The sequence below is a fragment of the Bubalus kerabau genome, chromosome 14 (genome assembly GCF_029407905.1).
Source record: "Bubalus kerabau isolate K-KA32 ecotype Philippines breed swamp buffalo chromosome 14, PCC_UOA_SB_1v2, whole genome shotgun sequence".
Lineage (NCBI taxonomy): Eukaryota > Metazoa > Chordata > Mammalia > Artiodactyla > Bovidae > Bubalus > Bubalus kerabau.
Window position 1 is genome coordinate 72014896 of NC_073637.1, and position 20524 is coordinate 72035419.

Genomic DNA, 20524 nt, shown 5'->3' on the forward strand with positions numbered 1-20524 from the left:
CACATCAAATCTAGAGCTACATATAGAACAAATTCCTCTGAAATAAACCTAAAGTTGTTAAGAGCAAGTTTGGATTAAACTGCAATGGCTGGTGAGTGAAGTGAAAGTCACTCAGTTGTGTCCGACTCTTTGCAACCCCATGGACTATACAGACCATGGAATTCTCCAGGCCAGAATGCTGGAGTGGGCAGTCTTTCCCTTCTTCAGGGGACCCAACCCAGGAATCCAACCAGGGTCTGCTGCGTTGCAGGCAGTTTCTTTACCAAGTGAGCTATCAGGGAAGCCCTGATAAGTACTTAAGTTCTAGAATGTTAGAGAAGTTTCTTTCCTACATAGCTCTCACAGCTTCTAACACGCATGGTAAAGCTATAAGAGGGTACTAAGGCATACAGGATTTCCCAAATTCTTTTTGATCACAGGAACCTTGTTCCATGGGGCTTCTTGAGGAAACATGCTTTGAGAGATTTTGGATTTGCTGAATACAGTAGAGCAATTACAAAAAAGGAAAAAAAAGTGCCGTATGTAAGGCTTATGGTCTACACAATGCTAGCTCTGTGCAACTGAACCACAGAGTTTTGGCTATTTGCCTGTTTTCAGAATAGACAGGATCCCAGAATGTTATGCCTTCGTGGGATTGGAAAAGCATCGGAGAATAGCTGGGGTCATTGAATCTTTCTGAACAACAGGCACAAGTGGGTGTGCTTATTTGGAGATAGTTTGTGTAGGTAGTAGTTTGCAATCTGTGCCTCTCAAATCTTTAGGTAATCGCCAGAGCACATTTTGAGAAATGAGGTGGAAGTTTCATAGGAAGCCCTTGGCAGTAGGGAATTATCATGATAAAGTCTCGTGGAGAAAGGGCAGCAGCTGTTACTTTTAATCAGGGTGCCCAGAGAGGGAGGAAAATGAGAGCCTTTTGTGTTTCCACTGGTGGACGGATGTTGTGCAGTTGGCAGTTTGCCAGACTGCCAAACTGGTTGTTCTCCCTGTCCTTGATCTCTGGAGAGGCTGAAAAGCTTTGACAGTTCACTCCAACTCTCCCCCTGCTCTGTGTACTGATATGCATGTCCGAAACCTTGGAAAAGAGCTCCTCTGTTACCAAACATGCGCTTGTGGGCTGCCTGGCTCTCTCCCACCATCTCTGCCTTTTTGTCACGTCGTCCCTGGCAGGCGTTCAGATTCGCATAAATTGCTTTTCACGTTAGAGGCAATTCCTGTTTTCCTTCAGATGGCTCTTTTCACAGCAGGGTGGTGAAAATCAAAAAGGAAAGACACTGTGGCGGGTCAAACAACAATAGCTGTTGTGGACTATTTACAGGTAGAAACCAGACAAGTTTCTAAATCTGATAACCAAAAGAGACAAAAATGAAAGAAAAAAAATAGTACAATCCGAGCATTTGATACATAAAACAGGCATAATACATAATTTTATGTGTGATTTGAAATAGAGAAAAAAAATCAATTCATTCAATAAACATGTTTGAGTACTTAGGGTATTATCACTACCTTGGATGAAGCTCATAGGCTAAAAGGAGGACACTAACCTATGAAGAAATAAAGGCTAAAGCTGGTTGGGCTCTAGAACTTAGTCTGCTGAATATACTCCAAAGTACAGATTAAAAAAAAATCAAGTCTGAGGAGGGGGGGAGCTGTGTGGTGTGTAGTTTGCCTCTGCTAAACCCCAAATTCCAATCCTTTCCTCCTCTACCTCCCCCTTGGCAACCACAACTCTTTTCTCTATATCAGGGAGTCTGGTTTGTTTTTTTTTTTTTTTTTGTAGATATATTGATTTGTGTCATATTTTAGATTCCACATATAAGTGATATGGTATTTTTCTCTTTCTGACTTACTTAGTGTGACAATTCTTAGGTCCGGCCATGTTTTTGCAAATGGCATTATTTCACTCTTTTTTATGGATGAGTAACATTCCATACGGAGAAGGCAATTGCACCCCACTCCAGTACTCTTGCCTGGAAAATCCCATGGACGGAGGAGCCTGGTGGGCTGCAGTCCATGGGGTCGTTGAGAGCTGGACATGACTGAGCGGCTTCACTTTCACTTTCCACTTTCATGCATTGGAGAAGGAAATGGCAACCCACTCTAGTGTTCTTGCCTGAAGAATCCCAGGGACGGGGGAGCCTGGTGGGCTGCCGTCTATGGGGTTGCACAGGGTCGGACACTACTGAAGTGACTTAGCAGCAGCAGCAACATTCCATACTGGGCTTCCATGGTGGCTCAGTGGCAAAGAACCTGCCTGCCAATGTAGGAGACACAGGTTCAACCCATGGATCGGTAAGATCCTCTCAGTACTCTTGCCTGGGAAATCCCATGGACAGAGGAGCCTGGCAGGGTACAGTCCATGGGGTTGCAAAAACAGTCAGACATGACTTAGAAACTAAACAATATTCCATCTGTTTGTTGGACATAGCACTGCTATGAACATAGGGGTGCGTGTATCTTTTTGCATCATATTAGTTTTGTCTGGGTATATGCCCAGGAGTGGGATTCCCAGATCATATGGCAACTTTATTTTTAGTTTTTTGAGGACCCTCCATCCTGTTTTCCACAGTGGCTACACTAATTTACATTCCCACCAACAGTGTAATAGGATTCTCTTTTCTCCACACCCTCTCCAGCATTTGTTACTTGTAGACTTCTTAATCACAGCCATTGTGACTGTTGTAAAGTGGTACCTCACTGTAGTTTTGATATCTATTCCTTTAAAAGTTAGTGCTGTTGAGCATCTTTTCATTTCTGACTCAGTTCTATTCCATTGGTCTATATGTTTATCCTTATGCCATTACAACATTTATAATTACTCTAGTCTTGCAGTAAGTTTTAAAATAAGGAAGTGCGTATCTTCAAAATTGGCTCTTTTTTCTGAAGATTGTTTTGTCTATTTGGTACCCCTTGCAATTCCATATGAATTTGAGGAGCGGATTTTCCATTTCAGGAGAAAAAAGCCTATTAGACTTTGATAGGGATTGCATTGAATTTCCAGATTGCTTTGGGTAATGTCATCTTAACAATATTAAGTCTTCCAATCCATGAACATGGAATGTTTTTCCAGTTATTTAAGTCCTCTTTAATTTTTTCAGCAATATTCTGTATCTTCCATTGTACAAGCTAGTCACCTCATTGGTAAAATTCATTCGTTAGGTATTTCATTCTTTTAGATGCTGTTGTAACTGTACATAGGTTTTTGAAAGCCATATTGAAGGGGTCATATTGAAAGTAGAGGAAAACATGTAAGCAAGGGCACAGAGATGTAAAACACCTCTGGATTAAGGGAGCCATATCTAGATGGGAATTGTTGAATCATCAAAGCGGGACAAGGTGAAAGAGTGAGCAAGGAGAACTGAATTTGGGATCCTTCACACTGTGAGAAGTGATGGATAGCCAGTCAGGGATTCTGGGCTCTCCCAGAAGTCTGGCTAATACACCTCACTGTTTTGACCTCCTACATATCTTTCTGCCCTCTCAGTTGTAGCTGATGATCACACTGAGAGAGTAAAATTCATAAAAAAGGAACTCTCTTGCTTCCACATACTAAACTATTACTCCCATCTGTTGTGAACCCATGGACTCCTTTTTGCCCCTGGTTCCCAGGGAGCAGGTATTCTATTAACAGCAAAGATCACTTTCTACTTGGCTACCAGATACCATCCCTCCCATCCATGCAATACATTGTCCCCTCTGTCTTCATCATCAGTGTTTCTCCACTGCTTCATTCCCAGCAGTCTACATGCTCTATTATACTCCATCCTAAAAACACTCTTTGATTCCATGTTTCCCTCCAACAATTACCTCATTTCTTTGTCCTATGAAACAAAAGTTCTCAAAAGAGTTGTTTATACCAGTTTTTTACACTCCTCAATTCATATTCATCTTGAAAAATTTTATTTTTTATTAGGAAATAAGTTCTATTTATTTAGGAAATAAGTTCTATTTAACTCATAGATATAAGAACTATATCTATGAGTTCCCCTCTATTGATGAGGGGAACTCATCAAGTTCCCCTCCCTGGAGGCAAAAATAATTATCAGTTTCTTGCATAATTATTTCAGAGATAATCTATACATTCAAATACACACAGTGGTATATTCGTGCAACACAAAGACTGAAACATAAGGTAATAATTGACTTTAATTAATAACAATGTATCAATACTGGCTCATCAATTGTAATCAATGTACAGTCCTGGGAATTCCCTGGTGGTCCAGTGTATCCAATGTTTAGGACTCAGCACTTTCACTGCTGTGGTGTCCTGGTTAGTGATAGGGGAATCTTTGATTAGTGAGAAGGGGATATATAGAGATAGGAACTCTCCAGGTAAGAATACTGAAGTGGGTAGCCATTCCCTTCTCCAGGGGATCTTTACAACCCAGGGATTGAACCCAGGTCTCCCGCATTGCAGGTGGATTCTTTACCGTCTGAGCCACCAGGGAAGCCCATAGATAGGAACTCTGTACTGCCTACTCAATTTCCCATAAAAGTAAGGCTGTTCTAAAAAATAATTTATTATTATTAGGCCACATTGCTTTTGGGATTTTAGTTTTTCAACCAGGGATTGAATCCACACCCCCGTTGTGAAAGTGTGGAGTCCTAACCACTGGACAGCCAGACAATTCTCCAGATATTATTATAGTTTTAAATCTACCTCACATCACTCTTAGGTCAAAAAGAGAATTAAAGATAAGAAAACCAGACTATGTAAAAAATACCAATAATAAAAGCATTAAATGGTATTAATATATTCAGTTCAGTTTAGTCACTCAATCGTGTCTGACTCTTTGTGACCCCATGGACTGCAGCACACCAGGCTTCCCTGTCCATCACCAACCCCTGGAGCTTACTCAAACTCATTTCCATTGAGTTGGTGATGCTGTCCATCCATTTCAACATCTGTCATCCCTTCTCCTGCCTTCAATCTTTCCCAGCATCAGGGTCTTTTTCAATGAGTCGGCTCTTCTCATCAGGTGGCCAAAGTATTGGAGTTTCAGCTTCAGCATAATTCCTTCCAATGAATATTTTGGACTGATTTCCTTTAGGATTGACTGGTTTGCAGTCCAAGGGACTCTCAAGAGTCTTCTCCAACACCACAGTTCAAAAGCATCAATTATTCAGTGCTCAACTCTCACATCCATACATGACTACTGGAAAAACCATAGCTTTGAGTAGACGGATTTTTGTCGGCAAAGTACTTAATATGTTAGTGAAAGTGAAGTTGCTCAGTCTTGTCCGACTCTTTGCGACTCCATGGACTGTAGCTTACCAGTCTCCTCAGTCCTTGGAATTTTCCAGGCAAGAATACTGGAGTGGGTAGCCATTTCCTTCTCCAGGGGATCTTCCCAATCCAGGGATCAAACCCGGGTCTCCCACATTGCAGGCAGACGATTTCTGTCTGAGCCACAGGGAAGCCCAATTAATATATTAGTTAGAGTTAAAGCAGAGCTTAGGGAGGAGTTGATGGACATATAAAAGTAATAAATATAAATGCAACAACTGACTCTCTGAAAAAAAAAAAAACAAATAGTAAAAGAGATAAACTGTTAGCTAATGGCAGAAACTGGATGGCTGAGAAGGGGAGTGGATAGGAGATTCACTTTAAAAAATTAAAAAAATAATTTCTTGTTAAATATTTCAGACACACCAAAAAACACCAGCCTAAAAAATAAAATATTATCAAAGCTTATGAAGCTCATCAATTACATCTCTCTGTGGTTCACCGCTATCTTGCAATTTTAGTGTTTATCATTCTAGTACTTTTCTTTTTAATTTTGTAACATATATATGCTCCTAAAATTGTGTTATTTTATATGTTTAGAGCTATTTAAATGCTGTATACTTTTCTACATGTGAATGGGTATTTTCTTAACCATTTTTTAGATTATCCATGTTAGTACATATAGCACTGGATATAGCATTAAATACAGCATTCTTTCTGGAAAAGGAAATGGCAACTCACTTCAGTATTCTTGTCTAGAGAATCCTGTGGACAGAGGAGCCTGGTGGGCTGCTTGCTGTCCATAGGGTCGCCCAGAGTCAGACACGGCTGAAGCGACTTAGCGTGCATGCATGCATTGGAGTAGGAAATGGCAACCCACTCCAGTATTCTTGCCTGGAGAATCCCAGGGACAGAGGACCCTGGTGGGCTGCCGTCTATGGAGTCGCATAGAGTCGGATACAACTGAAGCGACTTAGCAGGGCAGCCGCATAGCGTTCTTTCTGCTTTATATATTAGATGGCATAAATATAACATAGTTTACTGATTTTTTTCTTTTTGATTATTTCATATTAATGACAATTAAGTTTACAGTTTTTTAAAACTAGAAAGTGTTGCCATGAATACTCTTGCATCTGTAGGTATTTCTCTGGGCACATGTGCAAGAAGTTTCCTAAAAGTGGGGTGTGTGGGTATGCATGCTCAGTCGCCTCGGACTCTTTGCCACGGTTGGACTGCAGCCTACCAGGCTCCTCTGTCCATAGAATTTTTCCAGGCAAGAATACTGGAGTGGGTTGCCATTTCCTGTTCCAGAGGATCTTCCTGCCCTAGGGGTCTAACCGGAGTCTCCGGCGTTTCCTCCGTTGACAGGTGGATTCTTTACCACTGAGCCACCTGGGAAACTAGAAGCGGGGTGGGCACGAGTGATTTTCCTAAGTAATTCCTAATTGCTCTATCCAGCACTGGCGCCACTGCAGATTACTAAACAGTTCCAGTCGCTGCAGTGTTCATCAACAGGGAGCCAGGGAGGCTTCCTTTTCACTCTACATGGTAACCGCTCATGGCATTTCACGTTTTACAATTTTTTGAAATTTATTTTTTAAAAAATTCCACAATAAGCCAGTGGATTAGGTATTATGATTGACAACGGACATTTTTCCAGATGAGAAAACAAAAACAAAAAACCTCTTCGTTTTGAGATAGTTTCATCTTAAAAAAGAAAAATGTCTTAGTTTTCACCCGCGCTGACTGCACCTTGTTCCTGCCAGCCCTGGAAGTTACTTGCTGGCGGGTTCACCGGGGCCGGGTATCCTGACTTGGCAGGACTCCCTAACTTTCCTCCGCCTCTGCTAAGCCCGCTCGGCACTCGGCCACCCCGAGGCCGTCGTGGCTCTGAAACGCGGTAGGACGACGCGGTTTGGACCACTGGAGACTCCGTAGTACTCTCCCCGCCCACCCCTCCTCACTACATCTCTAGGCGCTCGGAGAGCGCGCTGCCGCCCTGGAGATGGCTGGGCAGGCGATTTCCGGCAGCGCGACGCGTAGCGATAGGTCCAGGCTTCCGGCGCCAGCGCTCTGGTCACAGGAAGTACCGTCGTCTCTCCCTCTCCTCAGCTGCTGTCGCAGAGCTTGGAGGGCTGCCCCGGAAGTCCTCCCCCTTCCCCCGCCCGCGGCAAACATGGCGGTGGACTCGGCGATGGAGCTGCTATTTTTAGACACTTTCAAGCACCCGAGCGCCGAGGTACGTCTTCGCGACGTGTTTCCGACCCTGTTTTTCGACTTGGGGACCCTTACACACACAAAAAAAATCGTTAGGCGTGCCTCGACTTTTCCTTGTGCCGATTGCCGCTTTAATTCATCACACACTGTCCTCTCAGCCTGGGTGTGGGCGCCGCGTCTGCGGAGGGTGGCGGGAACTCCCCCACCCCCTCCTCATTTCCCTGAGTTACTTAAAGCCCCGCGTCGTCTTTGGTTGAGTTGGCTGCTCTACTTGGCTTTGCTTTCCCCCACCCTCCCACCCGTTCCCCCGAGTCCGCTTGAAAAGGATCCTGAGTTGTCCGGTTTACTGCAAGTGGTGTTTCGAAAGGGGTCTCGGACAGCTTGTGTTTGACAGTAGTGTCGGTAACTCAGCGGGTCACGTTGGTTTTCTGGGTTCCAAATTCCTGCTCCTAGGTCCCTTTTCTAACGGGAGTCATGCCACCCAGGTGTGACACTCATTCGGTTGGAGACGGCAGCGTTCTCCAGTTTGCTCTGAAACTTTAATAAGTACTTATCTCTTGGAAAGATTTCGCACGTAAGGACAGGAAGTACTCACACAGAACGTCTCTTGCATGGAGTATACTTGTGAAGAGGAGAGATTTGTAGTCAGACAGTAGAGGACAATTGTGTTGTCGTCTTGAGGGGTGAGAGTGGGCTGTTGTAATCGTTCTGTATTAACTTGAGTGCCCTTGAATGTATGACTGGCTCTGACATATGTAAATTGAATAACCAGTTAACCAAAGGTTCCCGAAAACCGGCCGACAACGAACAGTAATGAAGTCCGTAGAGAAACTTAAAAGAGACCCCAGAGCTCACATTTCTCTTTCAGTGTAGACGTAATTTAGAGAACTTTTTTTTAAATTGAGGTATAGTTGATTTACATTATTAGTTTCAAAAGTACAACATCTACTACTACATCGCTTCAGTCGTGTCCGACTCTGTGCGACCCCATAGATGGCAGCCCACCAGGCTCCCCCGTCCCTGGGATTCTCCAGGCAAGAACACTAGAGTGGGTTGCCATTTCCTTCTCCAATGCATGAAAGTGAAAAGTCAAAGTGAAGTCGGTCAGTCGTGTCCGACTCTTAGCGACCCCATGAACTGCAGCCCACCAGGCTCCTCCACCCATGGGATTTTCCGGGCAACAGTACTGGAGTGGGGTGCCATTGCCTTCTCCCAAGTACAACAACATAGTGCTTTACAATTTTTATAGATTATATTGCATTTAGAGAGATTATAAAGTATTGGCTGTATTCCCAGTGCTGTACAATATATCGTTGTGTGCGCTTCGCTGTCTTACTCTGCGACCCCATGGACTATAGACAGCCAGGCTCCTCTGTCCATGGGATTTTACCGGCAAGAATATCCTCCAGGGGATCTTTCCGACTCAGGGATCAAACCGGCAACGGCTGCGTCTTATGTATTGGCAGTCGGATTCTTTACCACTGCGGCCACCTGGGAAGCCCGAATCCTTATAGCTTATTTATTCTATACATACAGTCGTTTGTGGACTAACCAAGTGGCCTAGTGATAAAGAACCCGCCTGCCAGTGCAGAAGACATAAGAGTCGCGTGTTCGATTCCTGGGTTGGGAAGACCCCCCAGGAAGAGGGCATGGCAACCCATTCCAGCAGTATTCTTGCCTGCAGAATCCCATGGACAGAGGAGCCTGGCTGGCTACAGTCCACAGGGTCACAAAGAGTCGGACTCTACTGAAGCGACTTAGCATGCCCACATGCACAGTCGTTTGTACTTTGAGGGAAAACTTTTCTTTCTTCAGATAGAGATGGTAGTGGGTAGCAGATGTACTTTGGAACTTGATAAAATAAAAACTTTAACAACCTTGGCCTTATTTTAATGAATGGTTTATAGATCTAAAAAAGAAAATATTTGGAAACTGTAGCATATCATGTGCTGTGTGTGTGCTAAGTTGCTTCAGTCCTATTGGAGTCTTTGTGACCCTATAGACTGTAGCCTGTCAGGCTTCTTGTCCATGAGACTCTCCAGGCGAGAATACCAGAGTGGGTTGCCATGTCCTCCTCCAGGGGATCTTCCTGACCCAGGAGTGGAAACTGTCTTTTATGTCTCCTGCGTTGGCAGATGGGCTCTTTACTACTAGTGCCACCTGGAAAGCCTCTTAGCATATCATACTAACAATGAGTTGATTAGTGGTCTTTCATTTCATGTGTGTCAAATAGCTCTCTTTGTTCAGAGACCATACGTCTCTGAATATAGTTCCAGCTATGCTTTAGAAAACTCAGAGTAGAGGCAGTAGTTGGATAAGAACAAACCTATCATGAATATAGAAATAAAGGACAGTTAAAAACAAAAGAAAAGAGTATGAAGAATTAGTTTAGTAGTATTCTAGTTTAGTAAAGTTAGCATCCATTCACTTAAGATATATTTAGAAATCTAGTTTTCATTCATTCTTAAGCAAGCATTGTGGACCATGGAGAGGATAGGACTACCAGAAGGTAATAAATACCTTTTGGCAATGATTGAGGAAGACTTAATAGAGATCACATTTGAATTGAGTCTTGAAGGAGGAGTAGGGGTTTTGGGGGGGGGTGTGTGGAATATTGGGATGTTTGTCCTCAAGGAGTTTATAACTAGCATTGGAGATGAGATCCACAAAATTATGACTCAAGTTAAATACTGATGAGCATCTGAAGAGACAGAGTGAAAATGCCTTGAGATTTCTTTCCTTTATTTCCAAAATACCCATCAGTGTCTGATATATTAGGACTCCAGCCAATATTTATTTAGATCCCTTTGATGGTACAAATAAAGGCTGTGTGATTTCAGAGGAGGGACAGATCACTTGCCATTTGAGAGTATCAGGGAAGACTTCATCAAGGCACGTGGCATTTGAACTTGATCTTTGGTGGATATGTTGGAGAGGATATGTTGCACAGTTGTAGATAGGAAAGAAGGGTATTCTGGAGTAGTCATTCCTTTGGAAGGGTATGCTGAAGTACCAGTTTGTAGTGGCCCCTGATGGACAGTTTGAAGCCAGATCATGGAGTTCCTTAAGTGGTCAGCAAAGGGGCATGGGATTTATTTTGTAAGAAATAATTAGTTTTTGAGCAGGAAAATGATGTGATTAGTAAAATTAAGGTAGATTTGTACATTAGTGGGCTTCCCAGGTGGCTCAGTGGTAAAGAATCCGCCTGCAGTTCAGAAGATTTGGGTTTCGATCAGAGAGATCCCCTGGAGAAGGAAATGGCAAACCACTCCAGTATTCTTGCTGGTAAAATCCCATGGACAGAGGAGCCTGGTGGGCTACAGTCCATGAGATCACAAAAGAGTTGGACACAGCTTCATGACTAAGCAACAGCAAGTACATCAGTACATTGGTACATCAATCATGCCTAAAATGGTTCAGAATAATCAGAGGTGGCAAATCAAGAAGAAAAGGTGAGACATAATGAAAACTTGAGTTAAAAGACGGGCAGTAATCATTGTTAGCATTTATTGAATGTTTATTTTGTGCAAGACGCAGTCCTTTGATAATACAAATTTAAATACATTTAAAATTTAAATACAGTCCTTTAAAATACATTATCTCTAGTCCACCCATCCTTTTGAAAGATAATGTCCCCATTTGATAGATAAGGAAACTGAGCATGAGACTTAGGAAAGTTAGGTGACTTTCCTAATGTGGCATAGCTGAATTAAGACATGCCAACGCACATTTCCTGACTCTAAAGCTGTGCAATGCTATGTCCCACTGGGACTAAGAAGGAAGGAATAGGTACATGATCAATTTTGGTTATAGAATGGACAGGATGGGAACTTCCCTGATGGTCCAGTGGTTAAGAATCCACCTTGCAGTGCAGGGGATGAGCATTTGATCACTAGTCCAGTAACTAAGACCCCACATGCCTCGGTGCAACTAAGCCTGTGTGCTCAGACTACTGAGCCCGCATGCTCTGGAGCCCTCATGCCACAACTGCAGAGGCTATGCACTGCTGTGAGAGATCCCGAGAGCTGCAGCCAAGACTCAACACAGCCAAAATAAATAAAAAGTAAATAAATATTAAAAAAAAAAAAAAGAATTGCCAGGATTGCAACTCATCAAAGAGTAGCCAAAAATGAGAATTCTAGTTATAGAGAACTGGTGGGACTAGAGAATTGATGGGCCTTGTTAGTCACAGAAAGACTTCAGCACAGAAGTACTTCTTCCTTAGATAAATGTGGCTGAGTTGTGGAATCTAACTAGTCTGTTCTTCAGTTTCCTGTTACCTCTCTAATCATAAACCTTCTGTGATTTCCCACTCTCAACCTGTCTTCCTAGGTATATGTACTCTTCTGGATATTTTAAGTGCCTCCTACTTCACTGTAATATTTTTAGCTTTAAAAACACAATTCAGTCAACTCTTATTAAGCACCTGTTAAAAGTCTTTCTTTCATTAAATGATTATGCTAAGCACTGTGAAGATGGTGATTGCAGCCATGAAATTAAAAGACGCTTATTCCTTGGAAGGAAAGTTATGACCAACCTAGATAGCATATTCAAAAGCAAAGACATTACTTTGCCAACAAAGGTCCATCTAGTCAAGGCTATGGTTTTTCCTGTGGTCGTGTATGGATGTGAGAGTTGGACTGTGAAGAAGGCTGAGTGCCAAAGAATTGATGCTTTTGAACTGTGGTGTTGGAGAAGACTCTTGAGAGTCCCTTGGACTGCAAGGAGATCCAACCAGTCCATTCTGAAGGAGATCAGCCCTGGGATTTCTTTGGAAGGAATGATGCTAAAGCTGAAACTCCAGTACTTTGGCCACCTCATGCGAAGAGTTGACTCATTGGAAAAGACTCTGATGCTGGGAGGGATTGGGGGCAGGAGGAGAAGGAGACAACAGAGGATGAGATGGCTGGATGGCATCACTGACTTGATGGACTTGAGTCTGAGTGAACTCCGGGAGTTGGTGATGGACAGGGAGGCCTGGAGTGCTGTGATTCATGGGGTTGGGAAGAGTCGGACACGACTGAGCGACTGATCTGAACTGAAGACTTGATTCTTGTCTTTTTGAAATACCACTGTAACAGGAAAGTTAAAAGAAGCAATTAGTTGAGTTAGAATTAAAAGAAGCAACTAGTTCATTGCAGCACTATTTACAATAGCCAGGATGTGGAAGCAACCTAGGTGTCTGTTGAAGATGAATGGACAAAGAAGTTGTGGTACATATATACAATGGAATATTATTCAGCCATTAAAAGGAACGAATTTGAGTCAGTTGAACTGAGGTGGATGAACCTAGAGCCTGTTAAACAGAGGCTCTGGCCAACATTGTAGGCCAGAAAAAGAAAAACAAGTATCATATTTTAACACATATATATGGCATCTAGAAAAATGCTACTGATGAACTTATTTGTAGGATAGGAATAGAGATGCAGACATAGAGAACAGATGCGGACACAGTGGGGGAAGATGAATTGAGAGAGTAGCTTTGAAACATATACATTATCATATGTGAAATAGCTTCTCACTAGCTATTGGAGAAGGCAATGGCACCCCACTCCAGTACTGTTGCCTGGAAAATCCCATGGACGGAGGAGCCTTGTAGGCTGCAGTCCATGGGGTTGCTAAGAGTCGGACACGACTGAGCGACTTCACTTTCACTTTCCACTTTCATGCCTTGGAGAAGGAAATGGCAACCCACTCCAGTGTTCTTGCCTGGAGAATCCCATGGACGGAGAAGCCTGGTAGGCTGCAGTCCATGGGGTTGCACAGAGTCGGACACGACTGAAGTGACTTAGCAGCAGCAGCTATTGGGAAGTTGCTTTGTAACACAGGGACCTCAGCCTGGTGCTCTGTGACAACCTAGAGGGGTGGGATGGGGTCATGTGGTTCAAGAGGGAGGGGATATATGTATACTTATAGTTGATTCACATCGTTGTATGGCAGAAACCAACACAACATTGTAAAACAGTTATTCTCCAATAAAAAATAAATTTTAAAAAGTGTGATCTGCTATACAGTGCTTATTGGATGAATAAACATATAATATTTCTTCAAAAAAAAGCAATTTGAACTTATTTTGATAAGCACTCATCTAGACTTGATCTGACTTGGCTTTTAAGAGAAAGTTGACATCTGAATGGAGTTGGGAGAGGAGTGTGGGAGAGTTCTAAGCAGAGACAGTGGCATGGATGAGGACATTAAGATGAGGAATACCAGGGCATTTTGAGGCTGTACGTTTGGAGTGATAATACTTGTCTGTAAGACCAAGGAATTTGGCCTAGTGTCTAGAACTAGAGAAGTGACCACTGAAAAGAAGGGAAATATTAGGTTGGTGCAAATATAAGTGTGGTTTTGGACTGTGAATTTTAAATTATTATTAATAACTAGGCCCAAACAAATCTTTATTAATCAAAATAGGAGCCATTAAAATCAACACTTTCTTGCCAATGAGAATTAAGTTTCGTTTATTCCTGTAGCATAAAAAAATCCATGCTTTGTGATTCTGTGAACTCTTGGAAAGCATTTTCTGGGTCCTACTGGTCGTGGAAGCTTTTTCCTTGCAGAAAATTGTTGAGATGCTTGGTAGTTGGTTGGTGAGAGGTCAGGTGAATATGGCAGATGAGGCAAAAGTTTATTCAACTTTTGGTGTTGGTTGTGCAAAGTATGGTCAGGTGTTGTTGTGGAGAAGAATTGGGCCCTTTCTGTTGACCAATGCTGATTGCACGCATTGGCAGTTTTTCAGTGCATCTCATTGATTTGCTGAGCATACTTCTCAGATGTAATGGTTTCATCTGGATTCAGAAAGCTGTAGTGGATCAGACAGGCAGCAGACCACCAGACAGTGACCTTGACCTTTTTTTGGTGCAGAGTTGGCTTTGGGAAGTGCTTTGGAGCATCTCAGTCCAACCACCGAGCTGGCCGTCGCTGGTTATCGTATACAGTCCACTTTTCATTGCACATCACAATTTGATCAAGAAATGATTCCTTGTTGTTGCATACAGTGAGAGAAGATGGCACTTCAAAATGACGATTTTTTTTGATTTTTGGTCAGCTCATGAGGCATCCACTTAAAGAGCTTTTTCACCTTTCCAATTTGCTTCAAATGCTGAACAGCTGTAGAACAATTGATGTTGAGTTCTTTAGCAGCTTCTCGTGTAGTTGTAAGAGGATCAGCTTTGATGATGACTCTCAGTTGTCGTTGTCAACTTCCAATGGCCAGCCACTGTTCTCCTCATCTTCAAGGCTCTTGTCTCCTTCGCACAACTTGTTGAAACATCACTGCACTGTACGTTCATTAGCAGTTCCTGGGCCAAATGCGTTGTTGATGTTACAATTTGTCCCCACTGCCTTACGACCCATTTTGAACTTGTAAGAAAATTGCTTGAATTTGTGTTTTGTCTAACATCTTTTCCATAGTCTAAAATAAATACAAAATAAACAGCAAGTAATAAGTCAGCAAAAAGAAAAAGCCAGAAATACACATTAAAATGATAACATACCCACATTATTAAGAATGTATTCCAAAATCAAGCAGCAAATTTCAACAGTGCAACAACTGCAGTTACTTTTGCACCAACCTAATACATAGATTTGAGAACTGTTTAGAGGTTTAATCAATAGAACTTGATGTTTAAATGAAGAAATTATTTAGGTGCGAGAGAATGAGAAAGAATCAGTCACTGATATAGGACAGTTTAGTTTTGGACTTGTTGAGCTTTTGGTGCCAGAGGTTCATTCAAATGGAAATGTCCAGCTGGCAGTTGGATGTGGTGGTCTGGGGCTCAGGAGAGAAGTCTTAATGGAGGTACAGATTTTTGGAGTTGACTTCCCAGCAGTGGATGAAAATTTTAGAGAAATGTAAAGGAGAAAGGGAAAGATATAGCCAACTGAATGCAGAGTTCCAGAGAACAGCAAGGAGAGATAGGAAAGCCTTAAGTGAACAATGCAAAGAAATAGAGGAAAACAATAGAATGGGAAAAACGAGAGATCTTTTCAAGAAAATTGGAGCTACCAAGGGAACATTTTATGCAAAGATGGGCACAATAAAGGATTGAAATGGAAAGGACCTAACAGAGGCAGAAGAGATTAAGAAGAGGTGGCAAGAATACACAGAACAACTATACAGAAAAGATCTTAATGACCCAGATAACCACAATGATGTCACTCACCTAGAGCCAGACATCCTGGAATGTGAAGTCAAGTGGGCCTTAGGAAGAATCACTACAAGCAAAGCTAGTGAAGGTGATGGAATTCCATCTGAGCTATTTCAAATCCTAAAAGATGATGCTATTAAAGTGCTGTACTCTGTATGCCAGCAGATTTGGAAAACTCAGCAGTGGACATAGGACTGGAAAAGGTCAGTTTTCATTCCAGTCCCAAAGAAAGACAATGCCAAAGAATGTTCAGACTGTTGTCAGTTATGCTTATTTTACATGCTAGCAAGGTAATGCTCAAAATCCTTCAAGCTCATCTTCAGTAGTACATGAACTGAGAACTTCCAGATGTACACGCTGGATTTAGAAAAGGCGGAGGAACCAGAGATCATGTCACCAACATCCATTGGATCATAGAAAAAGCAAGGGGATTAAAAAAAAAAATCTGCTTCATTGACTGTGCTGAAGCCTTTGACTGTGTGGATTACAACAAACTATGGAAAATTCTGAAAGAGATGGGAATACCAGACCACCTTACCTGTCTCCTGAGATACCTGTCTGCAGGTCAAGAAGCAACAGTTAGAACTGGACATGGAACAACAGACTGGTTCAGAATTGGGAAAAGAGTACATCAAAGCTGTGTATTGTCACCTTGCTTATTTAATTTATGAAAGTGAAATTGCTGGTTACTGAGTTGTGTCTGACTCTCTGTGACCTCATGGACACAACTTCCATGTGACCTCATGGACTGTAGTCCACCAGGCTTCTCTGTCCATTTGATTTCCCAGGCAAGAATACTGGAGTGAGTTGCCATTTCCTTCTCCAGGGGATCTTCCCAACTCAGAGATCAGACTGAGTCTCCTGCATTGCAGGTAGATTATTTACCATCTAAGCCACCAGGGAAGATTATTTAACTTATACATCATTCTAAATGGTGGGCTGGATGAATCCCAAGCTGGTATCAAGATTGCCAGGAGAAAGATCAACAACTTCAGATATGTAGATGATACCACTCTAATGGCAGAAAGTGAAGAGGAGCTAAAGGGCCACTTGATGGAGATGAAAGAGGAGAGTGAAAAAAACTGGCTTAAAACCCAAGATTCGAAAAACTAAGATCATGGCATCCGGTCTCATCACTTTATGGCAAATAGAGGGGGAAAAACTGGAAACTGACAGATACTCTTTTTTGGGGCTCCAGAATCACTGAAGATGGTGACTGCAGCCGGAAAATTAGAAGACACTTGCTCCTTGAAAGAGAAGCCATGACAAACTTAGCATATTAAATAGCAGAGATATCACTTTGCTGACAGAAGTCCATCTAGTCAAAGCTATGGTTTTTCCAGTAGTCATGTACTAATGTGAGAGTTGGACCATAATATGTAAAGTAGGGTAAGGGTTGAAAATTTGGTGATTTCTAATTGTGGTGCTAGAGAAGACTCTTGAGAGTCTCCTTGTACAGCAAGATCAAACCAGTTGATCCTAAAGGAAATCAACCCTGAATATTCGCTGGAAGGACTAATGCTGAAGTTGAAGCTGCAGTACTTTGGCCACATGATGTGAAGAGCTGACTCACTGGAAAAGACCCCAATGCTGAGAAAGATGGAAGGCAGGAGAAGAAGGGGATGACAGAGGATGAGATGGTTGGATGGTATCACAGACTCAATGGACATGAAGTTGAGCAAACTTCAGGAGACAGGGAAGGACTCGGAAGCCTGGTCGGACAGGCAGAGTTGGACACAACTTAGTGATTGAACAACAACAAGCTACTCTGCCTTACTTTTCGCCCACATTTTGCCCTCCAGCCTTTGTGAACTATGCCTGTAACTTCTTGAAGCTTCCCAGTTCTTATTTGCATTCCTTTTTTGCATACTTCTCATTTTGCCTATAAAGCTTTCTCCCTCTGTTCCACTGATTCTTGTTTTCCTTAAAGATTTACTTAGATTAGGTGGTACTTCTTTTGGGAAGCCTTCCCTGACATTCTTCTTTTCCCCTCACATATGTTTGCCTACAATCTCATTTAGGTAAGAACTCCTTCCAATTTGAAGTTTCCTGTATGAGTCTATATCATAGTAATTTATCTGTTTGTCTACCACAATAGATTGTACCTTTATGGTAGGTCTTGTCTTTATATTGTCAGGACCTAGCATATGGCACCCCACTCCAGTACTCTTGCCTGGAGAATCCCATGGACAGAGGAGCCTGGTAGGCTACAGTCCATGGGGTCACTAAGAGTCGGACACGACTGAGCAACACTTTTCACTTTCATGCAATGGAGAAGGAAATGGCAACCCACTCCAGTATTCTTGCCTGGAGAATCCCAGGGACAGAGGAGCCTGTTGGGCTGCCGTCTGTGGGGTCGCACAGAGTCAGAAATGACTGACGTGACTTAGCAGCAGCAGCAGCAGCATACCTTGACGGAGAAGGCAATGGCACCCCACTCCAGTACTCTTGCCTGGAAATCCCATGGACAGAGGAGCCTAGTGGGCTGTGGTCCATGGGGTCACTAGGAGTCGGACATGACTGAGCGACTTCACTTTCACTTTTCACTTTCATGCATTGGAGAAGGCAACGGCAACCCACTCCAGTGTTCTTGCCTGGAGAATCCCAGGGACGGGATTCTCCTGTGGTGGGCTCTTCCTGGTGGGCTCCCGTCTATGGGGTCACACAGAGTTGGACACGACTGAAGTGACTTAGCAGCAGCAGCAGCAGCATACCTTGAAACATTATAAACATTTAATAAATGTTTAGAAATAAATATTGAATAAAAGTGATAGCAACTAATATAGAAACTCTTCTACTTACAAACAAAATAGATTTTGAAAGGCTGTAAAACCTTAAGTTCAATTTTTAGGTCCACAGTGACTATACTCTAACTACTACTAATACCCTTCATTAAATAACAGAGGGGCAGGGTGAAGGAAGATATAATAAATAAAAGTTTTGTTCTAAGTTCCCATTGTAAATATTAATGATAATTTTTAACTGTATAAGCAAAGAAGCTTCTATACAGTAAATTTTTTAAATAAAGGAGTTACTTACAGGAAGGAAACATAGGACCAAAGTTTGAGGCAGAATGCTTAATTCTTTTATAAAAGTCTACTGTAGTATTTATTGAATACCTACAGTATATTTGTAATAGTTAGGATACAATTTCAGCTGCTGCCATCAAGTCAGGATAATGGTGGGTTAGACAAAATAAGACAGACTGTCTCAATCTGACTGTGAGTATTCTAGGGCTAATGTGACAGGTCTGCATTGTCAGGGACAGGCTTTTCTGTTCTCTTTCTCTCTCATTCTTAGGGTATCTCCTGCATTTCCCAAGACAGCTCACTGTACCATGTGTTCTAGAAAAGCAGCAGAATATAGAGGAAGAGGTGGCAGGAGGTTCTGAAGTCAGGACTTTCTCTTCAAGGACACGACCCAGAGTTGCCAGCATCGTTTCCACTTACATCCCATTGATGGGATCTAGCAATCCCATGGTCACACTGGCTTCCCAGCTTCTAGGAGACTCAGTTCACTTGTGCCTAACTCTAAGAGAGTTGTATTGGAAAACAGCTAGCAGTCAGCCTCAGTTCATGTTCATCTTGTTTCTTGTATATCTTTGTGAGTATAAAGTACATTTGAATAGTTATATTAAGATTTCTAGATCTACATGTTTGGTTATACTTAATCTCTGAGTTTAAAGTGCAAAATTAGAAAGTCATCCTCTGTCCCATTTTAGGAAAGACTCATTTGACCAGTCTGCTGGTCTGTTGAGAGACACAGTATTTTTTGCATCTTCAAGAGCACTCAGGACTCAGTCCTTCTAGATACAAATTATATGAACCATTTTTGTTAAAAACTTCAGTCACCAGGCAGAGATGGTTGGCTGCTTGTTGCAGAGCACGGGCTCAAGGGCGTGTGGGCTTCCGTAGTTGGCGGCTGGCTAGAGCATGGGGTTGTAGCTGAACTGCTAGGAAAACCTGATATAAAATAATAGTCCAAAAACAATGTGAAAAATTTCTTAAAATTATTAATCACAAGAGCTAATTTGTCTGATCTTGTGTCAAGTGATACATAGAAATAAATGTACACTAAATTTATGGTATCCATTTATGTTATTATGATAAATTCTATTTATTGCTTTATTTGGCTGTACCAGGTCTTAGTTGTGGCCCGAGGGAGCTTTGATCTTCGTTGCGCCCTGCAGGTTCTTTAGTTCTTTGGTTGCAGCATGTAGGGTCTAGTTCCCTAGCCAGGGAGTGAACCCAGGCCCCACGCATTGGGAGCTCAGAATCTTAGCCACTGGACCACCAGGGAAGTCCCGATAAATTCTTACGTTCGTGGATTTTTTTCTCTTTTTTAAATTTGGGAGGGTTTACCTTATCTAATCAGTACCTGAATGACTTCCCTTGATCTCTTGATATTAGTTAGTATATAAGTTTGGTAAACTAAGCTAATTTAAGAGATTCACAATCTATCATCTATAATTCAGAAATTCAAAAAATGGCAGGAAAAATCTGCCCTGAACTCATCAGGCCATATGCTGTGCTTTGAACTGACTTTATGCTTGTTATAATCTTTACTTAGTGTGAATGTTTATACATTTGCTGCAGAAGTATTAATGTTTTGGTTACAAGTTACTGTGGCAGAAACTACTGGGGTGTTAAGTAATATGCAGTATTTGTATCATTAGTTTCTAAAAATCCTAAAAGTCAGGATTCTGAAAAGCCTCTGGCTCCAGAGGTCCACTAAAGCAGCAGTCCCCAACCTTTTGGCACCAGGGGCTGGTTTTGTGGGAGACAGCATGACTGCAGGTGGGAGGTGCTGGTCTGGGGACGATTCTCATAAGGAGCGTGCTGCCGTGGTCCCTCACATGTGTCGGATCCACGCTTCTATGAACATCGAACGCCACCAGTGAGCTGGCAGGAGGCGAGCTCGGGGCAGCGTGAGT

At 42.3% G+C, this 20524-nt stretch overlaps 1 protein-coding gene across 2 annotated transcripts in view; it reads left to right on the forward strand.

Annotated features, from left to right (window-relative positions):
* Positions 1-7169: 7169 nt before the first annotated feature.
* VIRMA (vir like m6A methyltransferase associated) overlaps positions 7170-20524 on the forward strand; it is a 63701-nt gene continuing 50346 nt past the window's right edge. For both annotated transcript variants that reach the window (XM_055546646.1, XM_055546647.1), the window contains exon 1: positions 7170-7463. In XM_055546646.1, the coding sequence (XP_055402621.1) occupies positions 7230-7463 (234 nt within the window). In that variant the 5' untranslated portion in view covers positions 7170-7229. The remainder of the gene's footprint in view (positions 7464-20524) is intronic.